The sequence below is a fragment of the Polypterus senegalus genome, chromosome 4, assembly GCF_016835505.1.
Source record: "Polypterus senegalus isolate Bchr_013 chromosome 4, ASM1683550v1, whole genome shotgun sequence".
Taxonomy (NCBI): Eukaryota; Metazoa; Chordata; class Cladistia; order Polypteriformes; family Polypteridae; genus Polypterus; species Polypterus senegalus.
Genome location: NC_053157.1, coordinates 184,505,759 through 184,529,535, shown reverse-complemented (window position 1 = coordinate 184,529,535; position 23,777 = coordinate 184,505,759). Strand labels below are relative to the sequence as shown.

The 23,777-nt window shown below is 36.8% G+C and overlaps 1 protein-coding gene across 5 annotated transcripts in view; it reads right to left on the bottom strand.

Moving 5' to 3' along the window:
• Nucleotides 1-23,777, bottom strand: part of LOC120527860 — a 41,351-nt gene that overhangs the window by 828 nt on the left and 16,746 nt on the right. For 4 of the 5 annotated variants that reach the window (XM_039751763.1, XM_039751764.1, XM_039751761.1 and 1 more), the window contains 4 exons: nucleotides 12,290-12,311; nucleotides 10,231-10,280; nucleotides 8,559-8,610; nucleotides 1,492-1,556 (listed from right to left, as the gene is read on the bottom strand). In XM_039751763.1, the coding sequence (XP_039607697.1) occupies nucleotides 1,492-1,556; nucleotides 8,559-8,610; nucleotides 10,231-10,280; nucleotides 12,290-12,311 (189 nt within the window). The remainder of the gene's footprint in view (nucleotides 1-1,491; nucleotides 1,557-8,558; nucleotides 8,611-10,230; nucleotides 10,281-12,289; nucleotides 12,312-23,777) is intronic. The other variant, XM_039751762.1, reaches the window with a different exon arrangement.

Sequence of the window (23,777 nt, the reverse complement as noted above, 5' to 3'; positions counted from 1 at the left end):
AAAATAGAGAAATCAAGACCTGAAAGGGAAGTCAGTCCAAGAACACAGTAAATATAGTCAGAGTGAGACAATTTACTGTTGGAGTGATTATAACTAGAATTCAGAATCCACAAAAAACACATTAAACAGATAGCAGCCCATTCTAGAATCAAAGTAGGGACCATATGGTGTAATGTGCTAATACCAACCTTTGGTGTCTTCATAAATAAATATGCTGTCTAGTACTTTACAATAATGCAATTGCAAACAGAACATCAATTATAATGATCATAGGACTATCAAGTAAATATGCATTATTGCGTATGTGTCCTCAAGACTTTATAGATAGCAACAAAAGGCTTGCAATTTATTATATTATAAAACTAAAGGTGATCTTTATAAAAGAAAAGAAAAGACTTTTAGGTTACACTAGGAAGGGGCTGGAAAGGGTGGCATTTAACAGGGACAAGGTCCACAAGGTCTTACAAATGAGAGGTTAGTATGCATTGGCAGTATATATTGCCATTCTAAGAAAAGCACTCCCAGGTTTACTGTATAGTCACTGCATGCAAGGATAGAGGTAGGGGGACAACCTCCAGTGTGCTAGCAGTACTAAAAATACCCAAACATCATCAGAAGAAGAGAGACAGAGAGAGACAGATGCCATGTAAGGCTACGAAAGGTTTAAAGTACCTCATGACCAATAGAGGACAGAACATAGTCTCAAGGCTGGAGAGAAATGACCAGGATTCCCAAGCTGTTATAAGGGCATAGCTTTTTAAAAGAAACTGAATCATGGGGTTCATTTGCAAAAGTAGAGCCAAACCTAAACCACACAGTTGTTTTGGGGTTGATTGGAAGTGACCACATAATGGAGTTTAAAGTAACTTGGTGCCCACAAGCACAATAAGTCTCAAACCAAGTGATGATTTGGAGTCCAGTCTCAATTGGCAGAAGGAGGAAATATAAGTCTACAGACAGAGATTGGCATAACATGAGATTTGGGAGTCTTGTAGGCAAATCATTTATTTTTGTATATTTTCAATTTTTGATAGTGTTAAGTGTTGGAATGTTTCCTCAATTATGGAACTGATCCAGTGCTTTGAATTAGCATCATACTTACATATGAGTGAAAATTTTTCTTAAATTGCCATGTGTTGATGTTTAAATGAGAAATGACAGCATGGTTCTTGATATGTAAATGAGCGTAAATGTTAAGGAAGACATTATACCTTAGTTTCAAATTATCTCTGCTTTTTAAATGTTTAAGTAGTGAGGTAAAGGCCTCAGGTATGCAAATGCTGGCCATTGACTACAGTAAACGGATTTGCATTTTGCTTTACAAAACACTAAGGAAGAGGACACATTTGGAATGAGTGCTTCACTTAAAGAACACTGTTACAGAGCTTTACATGCAGTCTCCCCCAAGTATTGCTCAATCAGGACATATGTTCAAGAAGTCTAATTTTATTAGTTGTATAAATTCCCACTTTAATTTTCTTATGCCATTACCTTTGGTCTGGTTGCCTGGAAAGGGATGCTTCCTTAAATCTCTGCTGTTGATATAGATGTGTGAACTGAAAAACAATGACCAAGGAAAGCATGGTGTAAATCAATTGCACTATATAATCATATCCTTCAACTCTCATTTTTTATGAAGCAAGTGTGTCAAGTTCCACCTTGTCTGCTATAAACTGTACACAACTGACACCTTTATGCAAGGCAACCTGGATCAGTATAATTGTACACATACACTTACAGTCATAGCACAGGATGGTTAAGAGACTGAACCAGTAACATTATGGTTTAAAGTTCAGTACATTATCTTATGCATCACATTGCCTGCACTTTATGATGAAAAACTGTAAGTTTTGATAAAAATAATCTTTTCTCTACACAGTCTTGATGCTGTTTGAACAAAGAGGTGGAGGGTATTCCCCTGTAGCTTATTTCGCAAAATCACAGCATGTTCTCTATAACTTAGTCTAATGGATTTATAGGCATGGTAATGGATTTATGGATAGAGCTTTCTTCTATATCTATGTATGCTTGACTAAGTCAAAGTTATTACAGCAAAGCTTAAGAGGACAGGTAAGTGAGAATTATGTTGCATTAAGTGGACTTGAGTGGAGATTTGACTGCAAATTGCCACTTCAGGATAACATTATTTTTCTCTCCTGATTTTGTACAGTTACATTTGCTTCTCCTTTGTTAGTAAGTTTTTGCCTAATGACTGAAATTCATTGCTTCTTTGGTTATGTGCACTTTTAATTTGAATGCATCCCCATCTAACATCTAACAATGTCATCTACAGGCTTCCTAAGCAGACCATCCATTGAAAGGATGACATAGTGGTATTTTTAAAAACTCTGTTTAACCTTATGTAAGCTTAAAGGTAACATAATGTTTCTGGATTTTACTGTACTTTTAACTTTTTCTTGACAAGCTTTATTCAAGTATGATTTCAGTCCCCATTTTGAAAATTGGATAAACAGGAACGTGTTATGTCTTTTCTGTACTGGCACATCTTGCAAAGAATAACATATCAGTACCAACCTTGCCTGTAGCACACAGACTATTGCTTTAGTTGAATCATTTTAATATTTAGATATAGTACTTCAAGTAACATTTAAATTAGATTGTGTATTGTATTGTATTGACCCCCTTCTTTTGACACCCACTGCACGCCCAACCTACCTGGAAAGGGGTCTCTCTTTGAACTGCCTTTCCCAAGGTTTCTTCCATTTTCCCTACAAGGTTTTTTTGGGAGTTTTTCCTTGTCTTCTCAGAGAGTCAAGGCTGGGGGGCTGTCAAGAGGCAGGGCCTGTTAAAGCCCATTGCGGCACTTCCTGTGTGATTTTGGGCTATACAAAAATAAACTGTATTGTATTGTATTGTATTATATTTATAGTTCCTTTTTTTTATCAAATTCTTTATAAATTTGACTTCACGTACAGTCAATTGGAGCCTATCTTTTAACCACTGGTAGGAAGACACCAATGGATTGTGAATTATGTGCAATCTAAGTGGACATTGGGCAAGAGTCAACACTTACGTAAATCCAAATGCATTTTTAGACGTAGCAACAAGAGTACATCAGCAAAATCCACTCTGCTGAGGTACTGCAGTCATTGATATCCTCTGATGAAGGAAACTCCACTGTAATTATGCTTTTAGACTTAAGCACAGTGTTGGACACCATTGACCATTCTATTTTACTGCACAGGCTAGAAAATGATGTTGGACTTACAGACATTGTACTCTCTTAGTTTAGTTCTTATTTATCAAATCGATTCCGATACGTACAGAAATGTGCTGACAGTACTCCATCATTATACACAGAACTGAAATATGGTGTCCCGCAGGTCTCAGTACTGGAACCTTTACTGTTTTCACTCTACATGCTTCCACTGGGTTCTATCATTAGAAAACATAACGTTAATTTTCACTCATATGTAGATGACACCAAGTTATACGTTTCTTTTAGATCAAAAGAAGTTTTTCCAATGTTGTCTTTAATTAGTTGTGTTAATGAATTAAAGGAGTGGATGGATTAGCGAATGGTTTAAACAGAGATTATAATTATTGGAGGAAATGATGCTGATCACAACAATGTTTTGTCATCATTTAACTCAGTCGGAATCACCATTCATTTTACTGAATCAGCCCGCAATCAAGGAGTTATATTTGACTCTAGCATGTCATTTAAAGTGCATGTTAGAAACTTCTCCAAATCATGTTTCTTCCATCTTAAAAATGTTGGGAAATTAAGGTGCTTTCTAATTAAGCAGGATTCTGAGAAATTAATTCATGCATTTATTTCTAGTGGGGTGGCATGGTGGCACAGTGGCACAGTGGTAACACTGCTGCTTGCAGTTAGGAGACCTGGGTTTGGTTCCCGGGTCTTCCCTGCATGGAGTTTGCATGTTCTCCCTGATCCAGGTGCTCCAGTTTCCTCCCACAGTTTAAAGACATAAATTGTCCCGTGTGTGTGTGTGTGCGCCCTGTGGTTGGCTGGCGCACTGCCTGGGGTTTGTGCCTGCCATGCGTCCTGGGATTGGCTCCAGCAGACCCCCCCGTGAATCAGTGTTAGGTTTTAGCAGGTTGGGTAATGGATGGATGGATGGATTTATTTCTAGCAGGACTGACAACTTCAATGCGGTGTTCACTGGATGTTCATAATGTTCTTAATACAGCCTCCAGTTAATCCAACATGCTGCTGCAAGAATTATTACTAGAACAAGAAAATACGAACATATAACTCCAGTTCTTAAATCCTTACACTGGCTCCCAGTTAAGTTTAGGGCAGCTTTCAAAATCCTCCTTTTAACATACTGTATAGAGCCTTAAATGGCCAAGGTCCAGCCTACTTGTCTGAACTTATCATGACATACAAACCAGAGTGCACATTAAGATCTCAAGATGGCGGTCTGCTTATGATTCCAAGAATTAATAAAATAACAGCGGAAGGTCGAGCTTTTAGTTACAGGGCCCATACACAGTGGAATGGTCTGCCTGCTACTATAACAGATGCCCCTTCAGTCTCAGCTTTCAAATCCCGGCTGAAGACTCACTACTTTAGTTTAGCATATCCTGACTAGAGCTGCTGATTAACTGTACAGACTGTATCTCTGTTGTTAGCAATTAGCACTAAAACATAAGTAACATGATAGTTATAATTTGTTACTAACCCTCACCTATTCCGTTTCTCTTCTCGGTACTCAAATGTGGCACTTGGTGCCACGGCCCACCTTTCAAGTGGTTTTGCCTGCCTATGGTAAAGTCATCCCTGATGGAAGATCACAGGAATCGTGTAGAGGGGTCCTTTCATTGGATTGGCTGGCCCAGTCCCGACTCAGCTGTGGAATGGCCAATAGGGGGAGGCAGCTTGATGGCTGAGGTCTCCAGGACTCTAAACAAATCCAAATCATAATATGTGATTCCATCTACTGTTAAATTCTGCTCTGTACTTGTCCCCATTTTGAAAATTGGATAAACATGAACGTGTTATGTCTTTTCTGTACTGGCACATCTTGCAAAGAATAACATATCAGTACCAACCTTGCCTGTAGCACACAGACTATTGCTTTAGTTGAATCATTTTAATATTTAGATATAGTACTTCAAGTAACATTTAAATTAGATTGTGTATTGTATTGTATTGACCCCCTTCTTTTGACACCCACTGCACGCCCAACCTACCTGGAAAGGAGTCTCTCTTTGAACTGCCTTTCCCAAGGTTTCTTCCATTTTTTTCCCTACTAGGGTATTTTTTGGGAGTTTTTTCTTGTCTTCTTAGAGAGTCAAAGCTGGGGGGCTGTCAAGAGGCAGAGCCTGTTAAAGCCCATTGTGGCACTTCTTGTGTGATTTTGGTCTATACAAAAATAAATTGTATTGTACTCATTATAGTGTCATGAATTAATCTGGAATGGACCAGTATGAAAAAAAAATTAAGAAAAAGAAAACTGATGAAAAGGGAGGAATGATTGTGAAGCAGTGCCAAGAGAGGGCCAGTATTACAGGCAACAACGGGCCAGGACAGACTATCACCAGAGTGCTAGTAGAGCATATGTTTATAGAGTGAGTCCTTGGAAGTAGTAGCCCACAAATATGTACAAGGCAGTGGGAAGCAGTTTCAAGGGTAGCTACTGAGGTTGACACTTATCCTGGTCAGACCTGTGATAGATTTTGAGACTTGACTATCAGGAGGAAGATAGGTGGTAAAATAAGGCTGTGGAAGGCAAAGGACAGTTGCACAGGAGGACATTCAAGTGGGCAAATGCACAAATCATACCAGAAAGAATGGAGTGCAATTCATGCCTCAGATGGGACAGTTGGGATGTTATTGTCTGTTTATGGTGTAACAGATTACTGCTTGTGTTCTCTTTTTGTTAATTAAAATCAATTTTCATAAGTTTGATAATCTGGATTTGAGAATGGCTTAAGAGAGCCCCAACACATACTATTACATGTAGAAAGTTTAAATGACCTGCAACAGTTAGTCAACAATGGCACTGAAAGTGGTATATCAAAATACACAGCTTGTAACAAAATACACAGCTTGTAACATATCGCAGCTGGACTACACAATGGATGGCACAGCAGAATTCCACATTATGACCAGCGGTAAGCCACTAGAGGGCAGCAAGGTCCTGAAAACAAACTACACTTAAGAATATCATAAAAATGTCTAGAAGTGAGCTGTAAATCCTACTTCTTTGTTCAATATAATATGCCTTCTTATGCCTTATATTACCTACAGGACCAAAATGGAATGGTTAAGAGCAATGTGGGAATTATTACAGAATTTGGAATACATCAGATCCGTTTTGAGTAGATTTTTGAAGACAAGGCATCAACTTACAAGCATAATGTACATTTAAAAAACATTAGACTGAAATTGCATTTTCATTTTTTGTATTCATAAGAATTATTTATTACTTTGAAATCACTCTGATTTCTTTTTTTTTTTAACCAGCGCCTCCTGACTCACCAGTACAAGAAAATCCCCATATGACATGATATACTGTTTGACTTATCTTGATGTCTACAGTAGTTATGCAAGACTTCAGGCTTTTTGGGGATCTTCAATATTTATGGACCTCTAGACCCCCCCAAAAAACTCATGTTACAGTCATTTTTGGTTCATATTTTGTGAAAGAAATTACACCCTTATGACAAAGAGTAAACCAATAGGTGTCTTTAGCGGAAATGATCATAAGGACTTGAAGTTCTGCATCCCACATCAACCAACCCCAGGGGTTCACCCTCAAATGGGATATGAGTGGTGAAATGTACTCTTTTAAAAAAAAAATAAAAAATAGAGTACTACAGGCATGTGGAGTCTCATTTTATGCTATTTCAAGGTTGCTGATTATGAATATGGTAACCTATTTGATATTTGATTCTTTACCTTTGGACTGTGTCCTCTTAAGGGCCACTCCCAGAAGATTATAAATGACAAATTTCAAACATAACCATTTGGTGTATCATTCTAGAGTATTTCAAGGTTAGGAATATAATGTTATTTTTAATTTTTGATCCTTTACTAGGAATCTAGCCCACTATGTACCTCAGTCAGAGAGTGAAATAATATACATTTTCTATTATAATCGAGAATATTTAGACTATAAACATTTCAATTAAAGCAAACATTGTTAATATTTGGAAATATCTGATGTAACTATTCTTGCTAATTTTGTACTTTACTTTCTGCAGAGGCTAAAGAAAGCCTACCTATCTCCTCAGATTCTGTTGAACTTTTACAGCTGCACTTTCAAGAGCATACTGACTAATTGCATTATGGTGTGTGGTAAAGCAACTGTTCGGTAGTTGACAGAAAGATCCTGCGATAGGTGATGAAAACCATCCAGCACATCACTGGCATCCCACTGCCGTCCATTGCTGAGCTGCAGCATATACGGTACAATATATATGCAGCTCGCAACATCATCAAGGAGGCTTCTCACCCCAACCATGGTCTATTTATCCTCCTCCCATTAAGAAGGCACTACAGGAGCCATCAGTCCCACATCAGCAGGTTCAGGAACAGTTTCTTTCATAACACCATCACCATTCTGAACTCTCAACCCTTACCACTCAACAGCTGACCTCCCTAAATATCAATAACTTCTGACTTTACTCTATGTATATTTTCACCTGTTTTACATATATCTATTCTGTACATAGAAATATTTCATATATCTATATTTATTCATATCATGTATCTGTACTTACTGATTAGTATTCGTATCTATATACTGTCCTTGTATATATAGTACTACTACCTGTACATTCAAACATCATATAGACATATATTTTAGTCGGATACCATGTGACTAGTATAAACATATTCATTGACAGCTGTCATTTGTCAATATGATTTCAAGGAAAAATTATCCAGTATGATTACTGCCTTTTTTATAACTATCAAATAATTCCATGAGCAAAATGAAAACTGGCATATGTTTTAAAAATGATAGAATGATATAGTTGTTTTCCCAGTAGATGCAGATATATACACTTTGTTCACTTGTCTACACATAGTCTACAAACTAGGTGGTGTCCCCTTTCACTGCAAGTTTGTGTTTAGGCCAGTTTCTTAAGGAGAACCCAATTACTGCTATTAATGAAACAAATTACCAATCTTCTCTGTTGCGTTAACATTTATTTGTTTAATCTTTAATAAACCATCACAGCTTTACTGCCTCATGAAGAGAGGGGTTATCTGGTGTAGAATATAAGAAGTGAGATTTAAATGAAAAAATTTCCCAAATCTTTTAATTAAAAGAGCGCTTGACATGAGTTGCTCAGTATTATTTTTTTCATCTGTTATGTATTGGGTCAAGTTTAATAAGACATGTTTTATTAACCATGAGCATTATTTATTATCTAGTCTTTGAACATTCTTAAAAAGATTCTGCTGTTTTTTCTGCATGTCGTCTAATTAGAATCTCTCCATAGATATAACCATTCTATCAGGTCCAGCAAAAGCTGCAATGACAGATAAATCATTCAGTAAAGATGAACGTCGCAAGCTAAGTGCAACTTCAAATGCTAAGTGTGGGTAGAAAACTAACCTTGAATCAGGGGATGGAAGGCTGTCAGATTTTGGATTTCGTCGAGCTGCCACTGGAGGAAGATTCAAAAAAAGGAAGGTCATTAAAAATCTCCACTTATCCTATTTACCGTAAGAAGCAAAAATGATAGATAGCATTGTGGTTAAAACTGGAGACTCGGGCTTAGTTCCTGATTTGGTTGCTGATGAAGAGAGTCTGAATTTTTCTTTTGTGTCTGTGTAGGTTTTTATTTTAGACTTCTGGTTCCCTCCTATATAACAAAGATATGTATTTTAACATAACTAATGATGCTGGTTTAACTTGTTTTAAATGAATATAGGTGTGTGCATGTGAGTGTATCCTGAAACTGACTGGTGCCTCATTAAGGGTTGATTCTTGCATTGCACCAATGCTGCTGAGATAGGTGCTGGCTCTATAAGGGAAAACTGGGACCTGAAAATGGACTATGTACAAATAATATAGGATTTATAAAAAATGTAAAAAATATTCTTTTAGAAAATCAGATTCAGTTACTACTATGAAAAAGTATGATTTTAATTCACATATTTTATGATGTTGTTTTTCCATACACAGAATTAAAAGGTCTATCTCAGCAGCAACAGGGGCAAGACAATCACATGGCTAACACAGTCATTCATCAACCTATTGTCACTGACGTTCCATGAAAAGAAACACATTTTCCCACAGAAAAAAACACATAGAAATGGGAAGAACCTGAAAAATCCATACAGAAGTAATTCTAGCTGTGAATCAAACTCGAGTCTGAATCCTGTAAGATAGGAATGCTACCTTCTCTACCATCCTGAAGTTTTATGTCACTGTTAAATAACCGTGTTTTACACATTTTTAATATGTCTTCTTTTGTTGTCAGCATAATGCAGGTCTTTTGATTGAATGTTCCTCCATTTAATTCAGGTTTCTGCTCTTCTTTTCAATTATTTTTATGATTTACCATCTTTCAGATAATATAACATGTCCTGCATTGGCTTTTTCACTTGATTTTTTTCCCCTCCAGTTTACTCTCTAGTACTATTTTTAACGATCTAATATGTGAAGCAACCAATTTGCATCTTTTTATAACTGAACCATTTCAAACTAAAATCATTCTTTTTTAAGTTGGGAAAAGTAACAGAACCTCAACTTTCTTTCCAGAGTTAAAAAAGTAGCTTAAAATCCATGCCTTTCAGTAACTCTTAGAGCTTTCAGTTTGCAACTTATAAAATAATTAAAAATAAGTTTGCATCTAGAACACATGCATAAATCAACACTGAAATTTAAAATTAAACTTAATGAATTCAACTAAGTGTAAATTAGTATGTCAAGAGTTTTGGTACTGTAACATCCCATTCACCATTTAGTATTTCAGAAATGGGATAATTATAGATCAACAGTGGTGTAAAAATGGCTTTCTAAATGGTCAACCATATTGCTCACCACAGTCATTTACTGTATAAGAGCAAGTGACTGCCACCATTTATTCCTCTTGTGCCTCCCTTGGCTTTTACTTTCCTGTCCTCAGTTTTACATCCACTTCTAGTTACAGTAAGACTAATTCTTCAGACCCTCATTGCTCTTTCCTGTCTTTTTGGCAACTCTTGATTATCACCTATTCTCCAATATTTAGAGATGTTTCTTTCATCTTAATAACTTATTATATAAACTAATGCCTTACCTTTTTGTCTTGAAATTTCTTTATGTTCTTTAGTATGGGAGCCCTTCATTCTGTAAAATTTTAAAGCCGATATTAGTTTAGATGTTTGAATCCATGTACTTCTCATTAGATAAAAATAATTCACAGCTGTTACTTTTAATTATAAATTTCATAATACTAATATAAATATATTTTGCAATGCTCAAAATAGTGTGATTTTAATAATTTATTACACTGCACCCTACAAATAGTTAAACATATAAGAAACTATCCAAAGCTAGAAATGGCCATACTTCTCCATTCAGATTTTCTATGCATTAAGTCTTTTTTAGTCCCATTATAGTTTTCTTTATTGCATTATGAATGTTGCCACCTTGGATCACAATTATTGATTATTGTTTTTATTACCAGTACATGACTCACTACTAGGAAAAAATACAGTTGTGGTATATAAAACAACCCTTTCTCTGTAGCCTTTCTTCTCTCAGCCACAGATTTTTGACTTTTTCCTTACTAAGATGCAAACCAAATAAATAATCAATATGTTCAACTTCCAGTTCAAAAGTGAAAGCAAGTGATGAGTAAAAGTATGCTTACGTGACACAAATGTATATGAAAATATCTGACAGCTATGGGTAAAGAGCTGTAAATCAGTCACTATAACTGCAGTATATGTATTCCATTTTAAGTAGTTAAAAACTGGACTGCTGTCTGTTATTATCCATTATTTAACACAGTTTTGATTGAGGGTGCTTTAATAATTTGTGAAGTGGAGTAAATGACGCTGAACAGTCTGTTAAATCAGTTTTCTCCAAAAGAGATTATTTATACCTTGCTGTTGGTGGCATTGTCACCACATTGCATTTAATTAGAGTCACCAATCCACCTTAATAATGGGACAAGTGCCTATCTGTGTGTATGTGTGTGCGTCTGTCGGGTTGATATTTCTCTGTTATATGTCACTTGGCATGGGATACCTAAAAGCAATGCTAACATTGGTGATGCACCATCTGCTGGAATGAAAAATGCTATCCATTTTATTACTACATGCATTATAAAATACATTCCAATAAATGGTGCACTGCAAATCTTAAAGCTGAGTACACTGAGTTCTATGTTGAGTACTTAAATTTCATCCCATTTTAGACATGTGCCACAGCCAGTCTAATATAAAAAAACTAGTCCCACACTTCAAAAATGTACTTCTATACTTTTACACTGACATCAGGGAATACCATCGCCATTAAGAGGTGTACACAGTCTGCAACAACCTTTAGGCAGGTAGTAAGTGTCAAAGTAAAATTCACATGAATGCCAGAACCCAAGGTTTCCCAGTAGATTGTTGCCCAGAGCATGCCACTTCTTCTGCTGGATTGCCTTCTTCCCATAGTGCATCCTGATGCCATCTCTTTCAAAGGTAAACTACGCACACACACTCAGCTAGCTATCCACATGGCCTGAAGAAAACATGATTTATCACACCTGGCCACCTTCTTCCATTACGTCATAGTCCAGTTCTGTAACTCACTTGCTCATTGTAGGGGCTTTTGGCAGTAGACAGTGGTCAGCATGGGCAGTCGGACTGGTCTGTGGCTACGTAACCCCATATGCAGCAAGCTGCAATGTGCTGTGTGTTCTAACACCTTTCTCTTATGGCCAGCCTTAAGTAATTCCGCAATTTGTGCTGCAGTAGCTGTTCTGTGAGATCAAATCAGATGGACTTGCCTTCACTCCCCATGCCCATCAGTGAGCCTTGGGCACCCATGTACCTGTCTCTAGTTCACCAGTTGTCCATCCTTGAACAGCTTTTGATGGGTACTAACCACTGCATGCCAGAGGACACCCCACAACACCAGCCACTTTGGGGGCTTTACCCTGGCCCAATTGTCTAGCCATCATAATTTGGCCTTTGTCAAAGTTGTTCAGATCCTTGTCCATTTTTTCTACTTCCAGCACATCACCTTCAAGAACTGACTGTTCAATTGCTGCCTAAAATATCCCACCCCTTGACAGGTGTCATTCTAATGAGATAATCAATGTTATTCGGCGCCATGGTAAAGATTAATATAAAGTATCTTACCTTTGTTTTTTTATCTTAACAGCTGTTTGAAAAATCAGAAGAACAATAATTAGATTAGTAAATCATTTAATAGGTTTGATACAATCATAGAGAGTACAGATAATCTTACATTTGACTTCAGGCATAATGTAAGGTAAAAAAAAGATTTCAACCATTTTATATATAATATCAATTATTATATGTAATAAAATTTTGATATTATTTATCAATAATATTATTTTAAAAAATCACAAAACAGAATACTATATATATATATATATATACACAGTCAACTCTCGTTTATCGCGGTTAATCCGTTCCAGACTCTGCCGCGATAAATGAATTTCCGCGAAGTAGGATTCTTTATTTATAAATCGAATATTTTCGCAGTTAAAGCATAGAAAATCTGTTTACGACCTTCTAAATACATTTTCTAACATCATTAGAGCCCTCTAGACATGAAATAATACCCTTTAGTCAAATGTTTAAACTGTGCTCCATGACAAGACAGAGTTGACAGTTCTGTCTCACAATTAAAAGAATGCAAACATATCTTCCTCTTCAAAGTGTGCGTCAGGAGCAGAGAATGTCAGAGAGAGAGACAGCGAGAAAAGCAAACAATCAAAAATCAATAGGGCTTTTTGGGCTTTTAAGTTTGCGAGGCACCGCCGGACAAAGCAGCTACAAGGAAGGCAGCAATGTGAAGGTATTCTTTTGGCATTTTTTGGAGGAGCGTCCGTATCCTCTAGGCCAGGGGTGGGCAAATTCAGTCCTGGAGGGCCGCAAAGGCTGCAGGTTTTTGCTGCCACCCAGTTGCTTAATTAGAAAACAATAATTTAATTTGATGGCTTGTTAGTGCTTTAACTCTGCCATATCAGGCCAGTCTCACATCCTAGATGTTCTTCACCTTTGTAAGGATATCATCTAAATGATTGGAAGGCTAAAATGGAGTAATACTCAATCTTTCACTTTTTTCTCTTCACTTTCCTTCCAAGTATTTAATTAAAGCCAATAGTGCATGATAAAAACACACAGGTGTAAATGGTAACAAGCTAAATAGAGAAAAGCTGCTTTCTTTTGTCATTTGAATCTTATTGCTAATAAAAAGCCATTAAAAACCAAGAGAACATCTGTTTAAGACTAAAACAAGCAATAAGGGTTCAGAATCGTAACGAGTGAGACAACTAAAGTGAAGCACAAGTGTTACTTGAGCAATAAGTGCTTCTTATTAAGCAATTGGGTTGGAGCAAAAACCTGCAGCCACTGCGGCCCTCCAGGACTGAATCTGCTCACCCCTGCTCTAGGCAAACAACCTCTGTGTAAACAGCCCCTCTGCTCATACCCCCTCCGTCAGGAGCAGAGAATGTCAGAGAGAGAGAGAGAGAGAGAGAGAGAGAGAAAGAGAGGCAGAGACAAGCAAACAATCAAAAATCAATATGTGCTGTTTGGGCTTTCAAGTAGGCTAAGCGCCGCATGGGAAGCATATCGGTTGTCATTGAGGAGTTTTATTTAATATGTAATACGTGCTCTGATTGGGTATCTTCTCAGCCATCCGCCAATAGTGTATGAAATCACTGTATTTACTGTATGAAATCAACTGGGAAAAGCAACTGAGGAAGCATGTAGCATAAATTAAAAGACCCATTGTCCGCAGAAATCCGCGAACCAGCAAAAAATCTGTGATATATATTTAGATATGCTTACATTTAAAATCCGCGATAGAGTGAAACCGCGAAAGTCAAAGCACGATATAGTGAGGGATCACACTATATATATATATATATATATATATATATATAATATCAAAAGGTCTCAATGTGAACATTAAATTGCCTCCCAGTCCAGAAAAGATGAAACGCGCACTACAGGCAAGCGTGTCTCCTATATATCTCGGACCTGCGATTTGTGCTCCATCTGTTTAAAAGTGTTGTGCTTTATATTTTTTGCTATTATTTTTACCAAAATATTAAACTCACAATTTTTACAGAGATAGTGAACGAGAACAGTGTTACTGCAGTTCCACCATCTGTTTATCTCGTCACCAAAACGCAGTTTGGTTCTTCAGTTGGTAAGTAGTTATTCTTTTAAAAATCTACTTTGCCTTGTATTATATCCATTCGTATGTGTTTAAAATATTAATTTATTTCACAGTACAGGCCTATTTCAGTGTAGAAGGAAATATAATTGGTTTCCGAAAGGAAATAAAATCATTGTGTTTACATTTGTAGTGAAACTAAGCATACATACTATTGAGTCTATGAAGTGTTAAACAAGTAGGTCATTCATATTTTGGACGCTTTATATTATCCAAGAATCCTTTGTCGTTTGTGTGGATATTTTATTAACCTGGTTAGTAACTGACATCTGAGGGCACTTATTGTTCTTGTAAAATGAAAGTCTTCATTAGGTTCTCAGCCCCTTTTTGTCATCCATCCATTATCCAACCCGCTATATCCTAACTACAGGGTCACGGGGGTGTTCTGGACCCAATCCCAACCAACACATGGCGCAAGGCAGGAAACAAACCCTGGGCAGGGCGCCAGCCCACCGCAGAGCACACACACACATACCAAGCACACACTAGGAACAATACAGAATCTCCAATGCACCTAACCTGAATGTCTTTGGACTGTGGGAGGAAACCAGAGAACCCGGAGGAAACCCACGCAGACACTGGGAGAACCTGGGAAGTGAACCTGGTTCTTCTTACTGCGAGGCAGCAGCGCTACCCACTGTGCTACCGTATATAAATATATATTATGAGCCCCAAACCCCAGACACAACTTCACAGACACCAGTCCCTTTCAAATAAAGCTGATTTTGGTCCTAAATCATAATCCTCAAAATTCTCTTCAGCTTCTCCTCTCTCCCTCTCTCTCTGTCTCTCTTCTATTCCTCAACACCACCCAGGTGTGCTTTGTTCACTCCCACCCAACTCTGACTCACCTGGATGAGAGCGGCAAGTCCTTTTGTACTGGTTTAGGCAAAAACCCCATGCCATATGGCTCTTACGTTTTCGCAGCATCCTCTGGCATCACCCACAGTACCAAACAGGGCTGAGACAAAGAACTCCAAGCCCATTATAATGTTGCAATCCGTGGTAGCTGCCATCTAATGTTCTGGGGGAGGCAATGTACCAAATGCATTGTTCTCCCCAGTCCTTCCATTATACAGGCCTCCCAGATTGGTATTGTTCATGGATCTAACCCAGCCAGTACACCCATGTATTCCTTCTGGAATTGACTTTCTCTGCTTCTATTCTGGGCAAGGAAGAGTTTTCTTTGCCCCGTTTCTTGGAGTGGCATAGGGCTGGCCTACCGTCTGCTTAAGAAACCACCCTCCTTCCCGGCTGGGACGCCCGCCACTGCATATCGTTGATCACAATATGCATGTATGTATGTATTTATATACATTATTTATATACATTGTTGTTGAGTAAGAGTAAGCAACGAGTACAAAGAAATAGAAATGTTGAGGCACCTTATTTAGTTTAGTTGTAATGAAAAATAAAACAAGTGCATGAGCATCCAGAAAACAGAATAATAAGTGGAGATTATTGCCTTCCTGGCTGTAATTGAGTAACTTGAATGAACAGCTCTGGCTTGGGAGGAGTTCGGTCCTGCAGTGGGCTCAAAACCAAATGAGGTGCCTCTTTCTGGGGATGTCTGGGCTTTCTAGGGCAGGGTCGGTTGCTATCACTGGGGATCTTCTTTGCACTGTAGAAAATGGAGATGGTACTGTTAGCGATAGTGCTCCCTGTTGTCCGAGAGCGGTATAATATACTTCTGATGAGCCCGTAAGGTAATTCTCCAAAGCGCATTCATGTCAATATATATACTGTATGTATATACTATTTATACTACCTAGCTATGTTACCAGGGAAATTTACAAACACAGTTGGCCTCAGTTATAGTGCTGTTGGTTCAAGCCCAGATTAAGACCCTTACAGGCCTCTGGGATACTCATGTCCTTAACAGAGAGTTTATCATACTTTTAACAATGCACCAAGTGGATGACTAGTCATTTAATGCGGCATGGTAACATCCCACTCTTGCTTTCAGTGTGCGGGGGCTCAATCATTTTATCCAGCAGGGTGTGGAGCCCCTGGAGCATTTTGGCATCTTGACTGCACACCCAGATTGCCATTAATTAGTAGATCCATTAATTAGTCAGATGTATTTGTAGTTTTTTTTTTTTATGTAATATTATTAGGTGATTGAAGCTTCTTATCATTGAATATGTTATTGCAATTGCATGTGACAAAAATATTTCTGCCATTGATTAGTTCTTGCTTTTCCTATGGCCTTGGCTTTAGTTGGTAGTCACTACAAAACACAATTTTAGAGGAAACCATTGTTTTGAATTGAAACTGGTAATCATGTTTTTGTTTTTCTTTTGTTTGCATCATTCACTCAAGCATTACTTTTAATGTTTTTTGTCAGTTGTATATTCAAGCTTCTGTTTTTTTTTAGCCCTAGCCATATCCAGACAATTGAGTAGTAACACTGAACACTGATATGAAAAATTAAGGGAACAATTTTATATTAATGTGTGAGGTTTAAAACAGGGCAGAAGTAAGGACTGTACAGAAGAGAACAGGTAAAAAGTAATAATCTCATGAAATTCAGTATATGTATACTTGCCCACCCTTCTCCCTTTTGGTCATGTGGGATGTGTTAACTGAGCTGCACTAGTATTTAAACTAATGCAGTCACTACCTGATTGTGTTGGATGCAAGTGAACTACTTTTCCTGTATTTCACCCTCCCTGGCAACACCACTCAAGTTTTATTGCTAGACTCGTCTTGCTTGAACATAGTTGAATCTTCCTTCTTTCACTTCACAGATCACGTTACCCATTATCCCATCCAGTGGTTGAATTGAAACCATGCAGGAGGTACTCTGTATTGTTGATTTCTTGATTCCCTTCACAATGCATTGCAAATTTTACATGACATTTTAGTGTAGCAGTCTTCCTTGGAGATGAGAGCACATTTTAGTATAAGATATTGCAGGGTTGGGGGGGATTGAAATTGGAGCATGTTGCTTTTGCATACATGGCAAGTCTCATATCTCTGTGAGATCACTTCTGAGCACGGCACCAAGAAAAGGATGCAATGCATTAGAATAGCCCTTTCGCCATAATATTATTATTGACAAATATGGACAAATACAGAAACACGTGTCAGCTAATTTTGTTTTTTCAATAATGTCACCAAATTTCAATAAAATCCGTCAAGGTATTTAGGGGTAATTCCTTTGCTATGGGTGGGTGTGGGGGAGGGGTTACCCCTAAATATTGATATATCGAAATGTTTTTTATTATTGGATACCTACTGAGCTGGGTCTATCATCCTGCCAAATTTCAACTTTATAACTGAACAGGAAAATAGTGTTTTTTTGATGAGAGTGAGTAAGTTAGTCAACTTTGCATTTTATACAGTATACAATTTAATATAATATTTGCAATATGTATGTAAGATACACAATGTTAATGTACATTTACTAAATTTAGCCAAGAAAATGCACACTAAATATGAATTGTAAATTCATTATATAAAGTTAAGAAATTAAACATGTAAATTAATTAACATGATACAGTGTGAGCTGGTCTGAACCTTTTCTTTAAGTCCTTTTAGACTTTTTGTCCATGTGGATGTTGCCTGTTCCTCCCACATACACCTTCCATATGCCTCCCACATTCTCAAAGAAGTGTGTTTTATGTTAAATGGCAACTCAAAGCTGACCCAGTGTACACATGAAGTGGGCACTGCAGGGTTGCCCTTTTCCGAATGTTTAGTGTCTTATGTCAAGTTCTGCTTATATGGGCATCTGATCCTTTGCAATTGTGAATTAGATTAAGCAGATCAGAGGGTGTGATTTTATGTTATTTTATTGCAATATCTGATTATCATACTAGAGCAATTATAAAAGATTATTCCCATAAGCTAGATCAAAATTTCAGCCTTGATGTCTTTTGTCCTCCTGTAAGATGGCTCCAGTAAAGAAGAAAGAAGTTGCCTGGCCTCAAACTTGAAGGCATGAAGAGCAGGTCAAATCAAATGTTAAAGTCATGCATTCTTAGAAGTCACCTGTTATTTTTACACAGCTCTAAAATCTGGTTGTGAATGGTTTCCATGAAATTGCTTTCTGGAGGATGTGGTTATTGGTCAACTGTTATTTATTTCATTCTTTTTTTACGAAACACAATGGGCCACAGTTATGTTTTATTTATACTAATATTACATTTGGTGGTTGCCAAGAGAAAACAAGAAAATGTTTTGAAAAATCAAATGAATGGGGTGGTGTTTGTTATCTGCTGCGTAGAGGTTATGAAACATTTCTTCTACAACAGACTGACGTGCCAAGAAGCAGCAGGTATGCTGTATTCTTTGTGCATTTCTGCTGCTTTTATGTGCAAAACAGAAGGAAAGAGGTGGATAGAGAAGATGGATTCTGGTCTGGTGTACTGTTCACTGTCTACCATTGTGATCAGTGGGTTAAAGTGAAGCTCATTTTGATCCTCAATGAGAATGATAAGTAGTAAAAATTTAGCTGAACTTCTGTATCACTCATGAGGTTGCTTGCAGTGCTCTTGACATTGTGCAAAGATGTTTTGATGAATGAAATCCCCGGACGTGATGATTAATAAACAAAATGCTTTATAATCAAACATGACAACAGTGCTTTTTTTTTGCACATTACAATCATACAGTAATACCATATTTTCTAGTACAGCTTGTTATGAGTTAGTACACAGTGTTATTAATTCCTGCAAGTCCAGTTCATGGTCAAGAATGCTGGATTCTAACAAGCTGCATTGGGTAAAAAGAAGGAGCCAACCTTGGACATTGTGTAAAAATTGCATGCTAGAAGTTTGCACACTTGGGATGTTCAGTTTGTACCCCGATTCTGCTTTTAAACTTGCACCACTGCATCTAAAAAGTCATTATACATTATAAAATGTTTATCTGCCATATGTCACTGCTAAAAATCAAAGCTTTATGTGAAGATAATTGTCTACTGAGCACATCAGCTTTTTCGAGCTGACACTAACCTGTCAGGTGACCATAAGCAGCCCATAAAACAGACAGGGACAGATGAGTCATTTTGGACAATATAATGTTCTTGGAGAGTTTTGTTTTTTATCAGTATGCTGCTGCTGGAGTATGTGAATTTCCCCTTGGAATTAATAAATCTATCTATCTATCTATCTATCTATCTATCTATCTATCTATCTATCTATCTATCTATCTATCTATCTCACAAGTGACAGGTGTGAGCTAGCTGCCTCAGTTTACTAAGAGGCGGTAGGTTACTGTAGAAAATTTTTTTATCAATTTAGGATGTCAGTGTTCAATAACCATGCTGGGTTCAAAAGAACGGCATAACATCAGAACTGCTGTAGTTCAATATGATGATACATAATACCTCCTGCTTTTTTAACTAAGGTGGCAGATTTGTGTAAATATATCAGTGTACCTGTACTTATATGGCAAAACATGAAGTTAAACTAGGTGCATAAATAGGACAGTTGACTCTGAAAGTAGTAATGTAAGAAATTAAACAGCATTTAAAAAATATTTATTTACATATTTGAATATAGCTTTTAGATGTTTTTCTTACTGTACTGACTTGTAATTATGTCTTGTAATGGAATTTTATAGACAAAAATGAACAGTGTTTATGTTTTCCTTTCTGGATTTATTACAGCATTAAGAAATCTTTCTGAAAAAAGTATTTATTGTATTAGTGAAAATAATTTGTGTACAGTATATGTAGTATGAATATCAAAGATACTTTAGAGCTCTCAGTTAAGTAAATTATTATGGTGTAAATTGCAAAATTGCTATTTTTTCCTCTAACATTTTAAATTATGAGACACTAACTTAAGCTTCCTTAACATTAAATGGTAAATAAATGAAGGATGTTGTTACTATAATTTGTCATGCTTCACACAACAATGCATTGGTCAGAGCTTCTGCCTCATAACTCAAGAAACTGAAATTAAATTCAGGGTATGGGTACTTAGTCTTCCTTTCACAGCCCAAACATGGAGGAAGCAGAAAAAGAGCTAAGAAAACTGATCCCGACACTTTTTCAAATACAATCGCAAATTGCATCCTGTCCTAGCATGGCAAAGAAGATCTTACCGACTGTTTGATCCACTTGAAAAGGTATCGGTACAGTAATTACACATCCTATTTCCTTCTCAGCCACTTTTTATGTTTTAATTTTACAATTTTATACATGTATGTATGTGTGCATTTTTTTTTAAGGAGACTGTTTAACATCATACCCTTGGTTTATTGTATTAGGGCTTACTATGCTTATCCAGGGCTACTGTTTAACATCATTCCCTGAGTTTACTCTCTCAAGACTGTTTAAGACTATATTTTATATTTATAGTATTTGGATTGTACTGTCAATAGATATCTCAATTTTATTTCTCATACGCTGCTACTGGGAGGCTTGTTTTGTTTTGGGCGTGCTCTGTCTCTAGGTATGCCAACGCAACAATATTGCTTCATGGCAATAACTCCTGGGAAAATTGGAAATTAAGATCAAAGCTGACTTATCTTAAGTTAAAACTACAAAATGACAGCAAAAGTTCAGAAGCAATGTCTCCATGACCAATTTGTACTAGTTTAAAGTATTACTCTGTTGGCCTAGCTCTCTTTCTTATGGGTAGGGGTTGATTTTTTTTAACCTAGTTTTGTTAAACTTGACTTGCTTGTATGGAATGCTATTTGATTTTAGTAAAATCAATAAAATGCTTAAAATAATGTTATCATCTTAAGTTGAGATTCTGACTATATAATGTTCAAAATGTCGAGAGACGTTGATTTTCTGTATGGATGTGTCTATGGTGAATCAAATTTGGTTTTCATGTTTTAAAAATTATCGTTTTCAACTGAAAATTATCTATTATTTGGCATGCATTGTGTAGAGTCCCAAATAACTATATCCCAGCAAAGACAGAAAAAAATAGTTTTTGAGATTTGAGTTTTTGAGATTTCTGCCATGAATGCCAAGACCAATGTACAACTCTAACTTCTGAAAAAACGGAATTATCTTCATCGAAATAGTTGCTTTGTGATTTCCTTGTTAAATGATCTAGGCCTATTTCTTCTGGTCTAGTTTGGTTTAGTACAATTTTATACTATTACAAATCATACAAATAGTATACAAATACTATTGTATTTACCCCAAATATCTTTTAAATAGATTAATGTCAGACGCTATTTAACCAGGATTTTTGTTGTCTGCTACATTTAATCAAGGGACCTGGCCTTTTGATTTGCTAAATTTTAGCACTTTCGCTAAATTTAGCAGTTTATTTAAACATACATGTACACATACACAGAGGCTCTCACAATCACACACACACACACCACACACACACAAACACACATTCAAAGAAATTTGTAAGTGAAAATAGCTGATGGTGTGTTTGCCTAAGCATATACTTGATGATAAAGAAAAAGAAATTAACACATGAACACACACACCTAGGTCTGTAAAGGCTGACATGCACAGAGGCATTAAGTCACCCCTGTACCTATCTGTCTGTCTCTGCAGCTTATTTAATTCATTTGATCTAATGTGTTTAGTTTCAAATAAAATATTATTGAGGTTGTTCATTTAATTCAATTTCCTCTTCATTTTAATCTGCATTTATTTTTATACATAGGAAATATTATGTAAGTTAATGTATTTGATTATTGTACAGTTCAATCAGTTGTATTGTATCGAGCGATTTCCAGTGGTTTCACCCACTTTTATGGATGAGGATCTAGTAATCTGAAAAAAATCTAAATTGCATTTAGTCATTAAAAAAGTATCATGTTTGCAAAGCATTTTCACTAGGTCTTGCTGTTTCTAAATGGTTTTATAGAGGCTGCTTTCTTTACCTTAATATATTATACTTGTAAATAAAGCTTTCATCAAGCTTGAGTAGTACCTTTAAGGAGTAAGGAGTAAAAAGTTCCTCTTAGTGTGTGGTGTATAATAATCAGGATTTTAGATGAACCTGATACATATTTTGCTTCACTAGTTGTATACATGTACATAATTAAATCTTTAAAATATCCAGAAGTTTTACAAACCACATAATTATCTATTGAATGCTCTGCATTTTCAGACTGTTATTTTTACTGCATTCATTAGTACATCTCTATAAGTCAGGTACAAATAATTATAATACTTCTCTAGTTTTTATTATTGTGTTGTAGGCTACATTCCATTCTTTGCTGAAAGGTTCTAAATCCATAGATGACATGATGGTGCTGATGCAGTTGCAGAAGCACACTTTTATCATTGTTAACTAGATTTCATGAGTCTTAGAATAGCTTCATAGTAGTCACATATATACTCAGCAAAAAAAGAAACGTTCTCTGACTTTCAACTGTTTTTACTTTCAGTAAACTTAATGTGTAAATATTTGTATGAACACTAAAAGAGTCAACACCATAAGACATAAACTAAAAATGTTTCACAATGTGTCCCTGAATGAAGGGAGGCTCAAAATCAAAAGTACCAGTCAGTATCTGGTGTGGCCACCAGCTGCTTGAAGTACTGCAGTGCATCTCCTCCTCATGGACTGGACCAGATTTGTCAGTTCTTGCTGTGAGATGTTACCCCACTCTTCCACCAAGGCACCTGCAAGTTCCTGGACATTTCTGGGGGGAATGGCCCTAGCCCTCACCCTGCGATCCAACAGGTCCCAGACGTGCTCAATGGGATTGAGATCCGGGCTCTTCCACTGCCCGGATGATCAGCTGTCCTTCCTGTCTCCCTGTAGCGCTGTCTTAGGCGTCTCACAGTGCGGACATGGCAATTTATTGCCCTAGCCACATCAGCAGTCCTCATGCCTCCCTGCAGCATGCCTAATGCACGTTCACGCAGATGAGCAGGGACCCTGGGCATCTTTCTTTGGGTGTTTTTCACAGTCGGTAGACAAGTCTCTTTAGTGTCCTGCGTTTTTAGAACTGTGACCTTAAATGCCTACTTTCTGTAAGCTGTTAAGGTCTTAACTACCATTCCACAGGTGCATGTTAATTAATTGATTATGGTTAATTGAACATGCATGGAAAACATTGTTTAAACCCTTTACAATGAAGATCTGTAAAGTTATTTGGATTTTTAAAACATTATTGTTGAAATACACAGTCCTGAAAAAGGGACATTTCTTTTTTTAAAACTTTTTAAACTTCTTAAGTGGAAGCTTTTACTTTCCATCTTTCAAGTAGTATGTGAACTCAGCATTAGGGAATGTTATCTTTTCTTGATGGATGTCATAGCCAATTGAGCCTGTTTGACCAAGTGAGAAATGGGAGCCCTTTTACCGTTCAAAAATACAGAATTGTGCCACGGTGCACCTCATCTGTGTACCACTGTGTTCAGTTTCTACCATTTACTGTGTGGAGTTAATTATCGATCTCATTAACAGACACAACTATTAAATCTTTCCTTCTGCTTCTACAATCTGGAACTCTGTGCCGCCTACT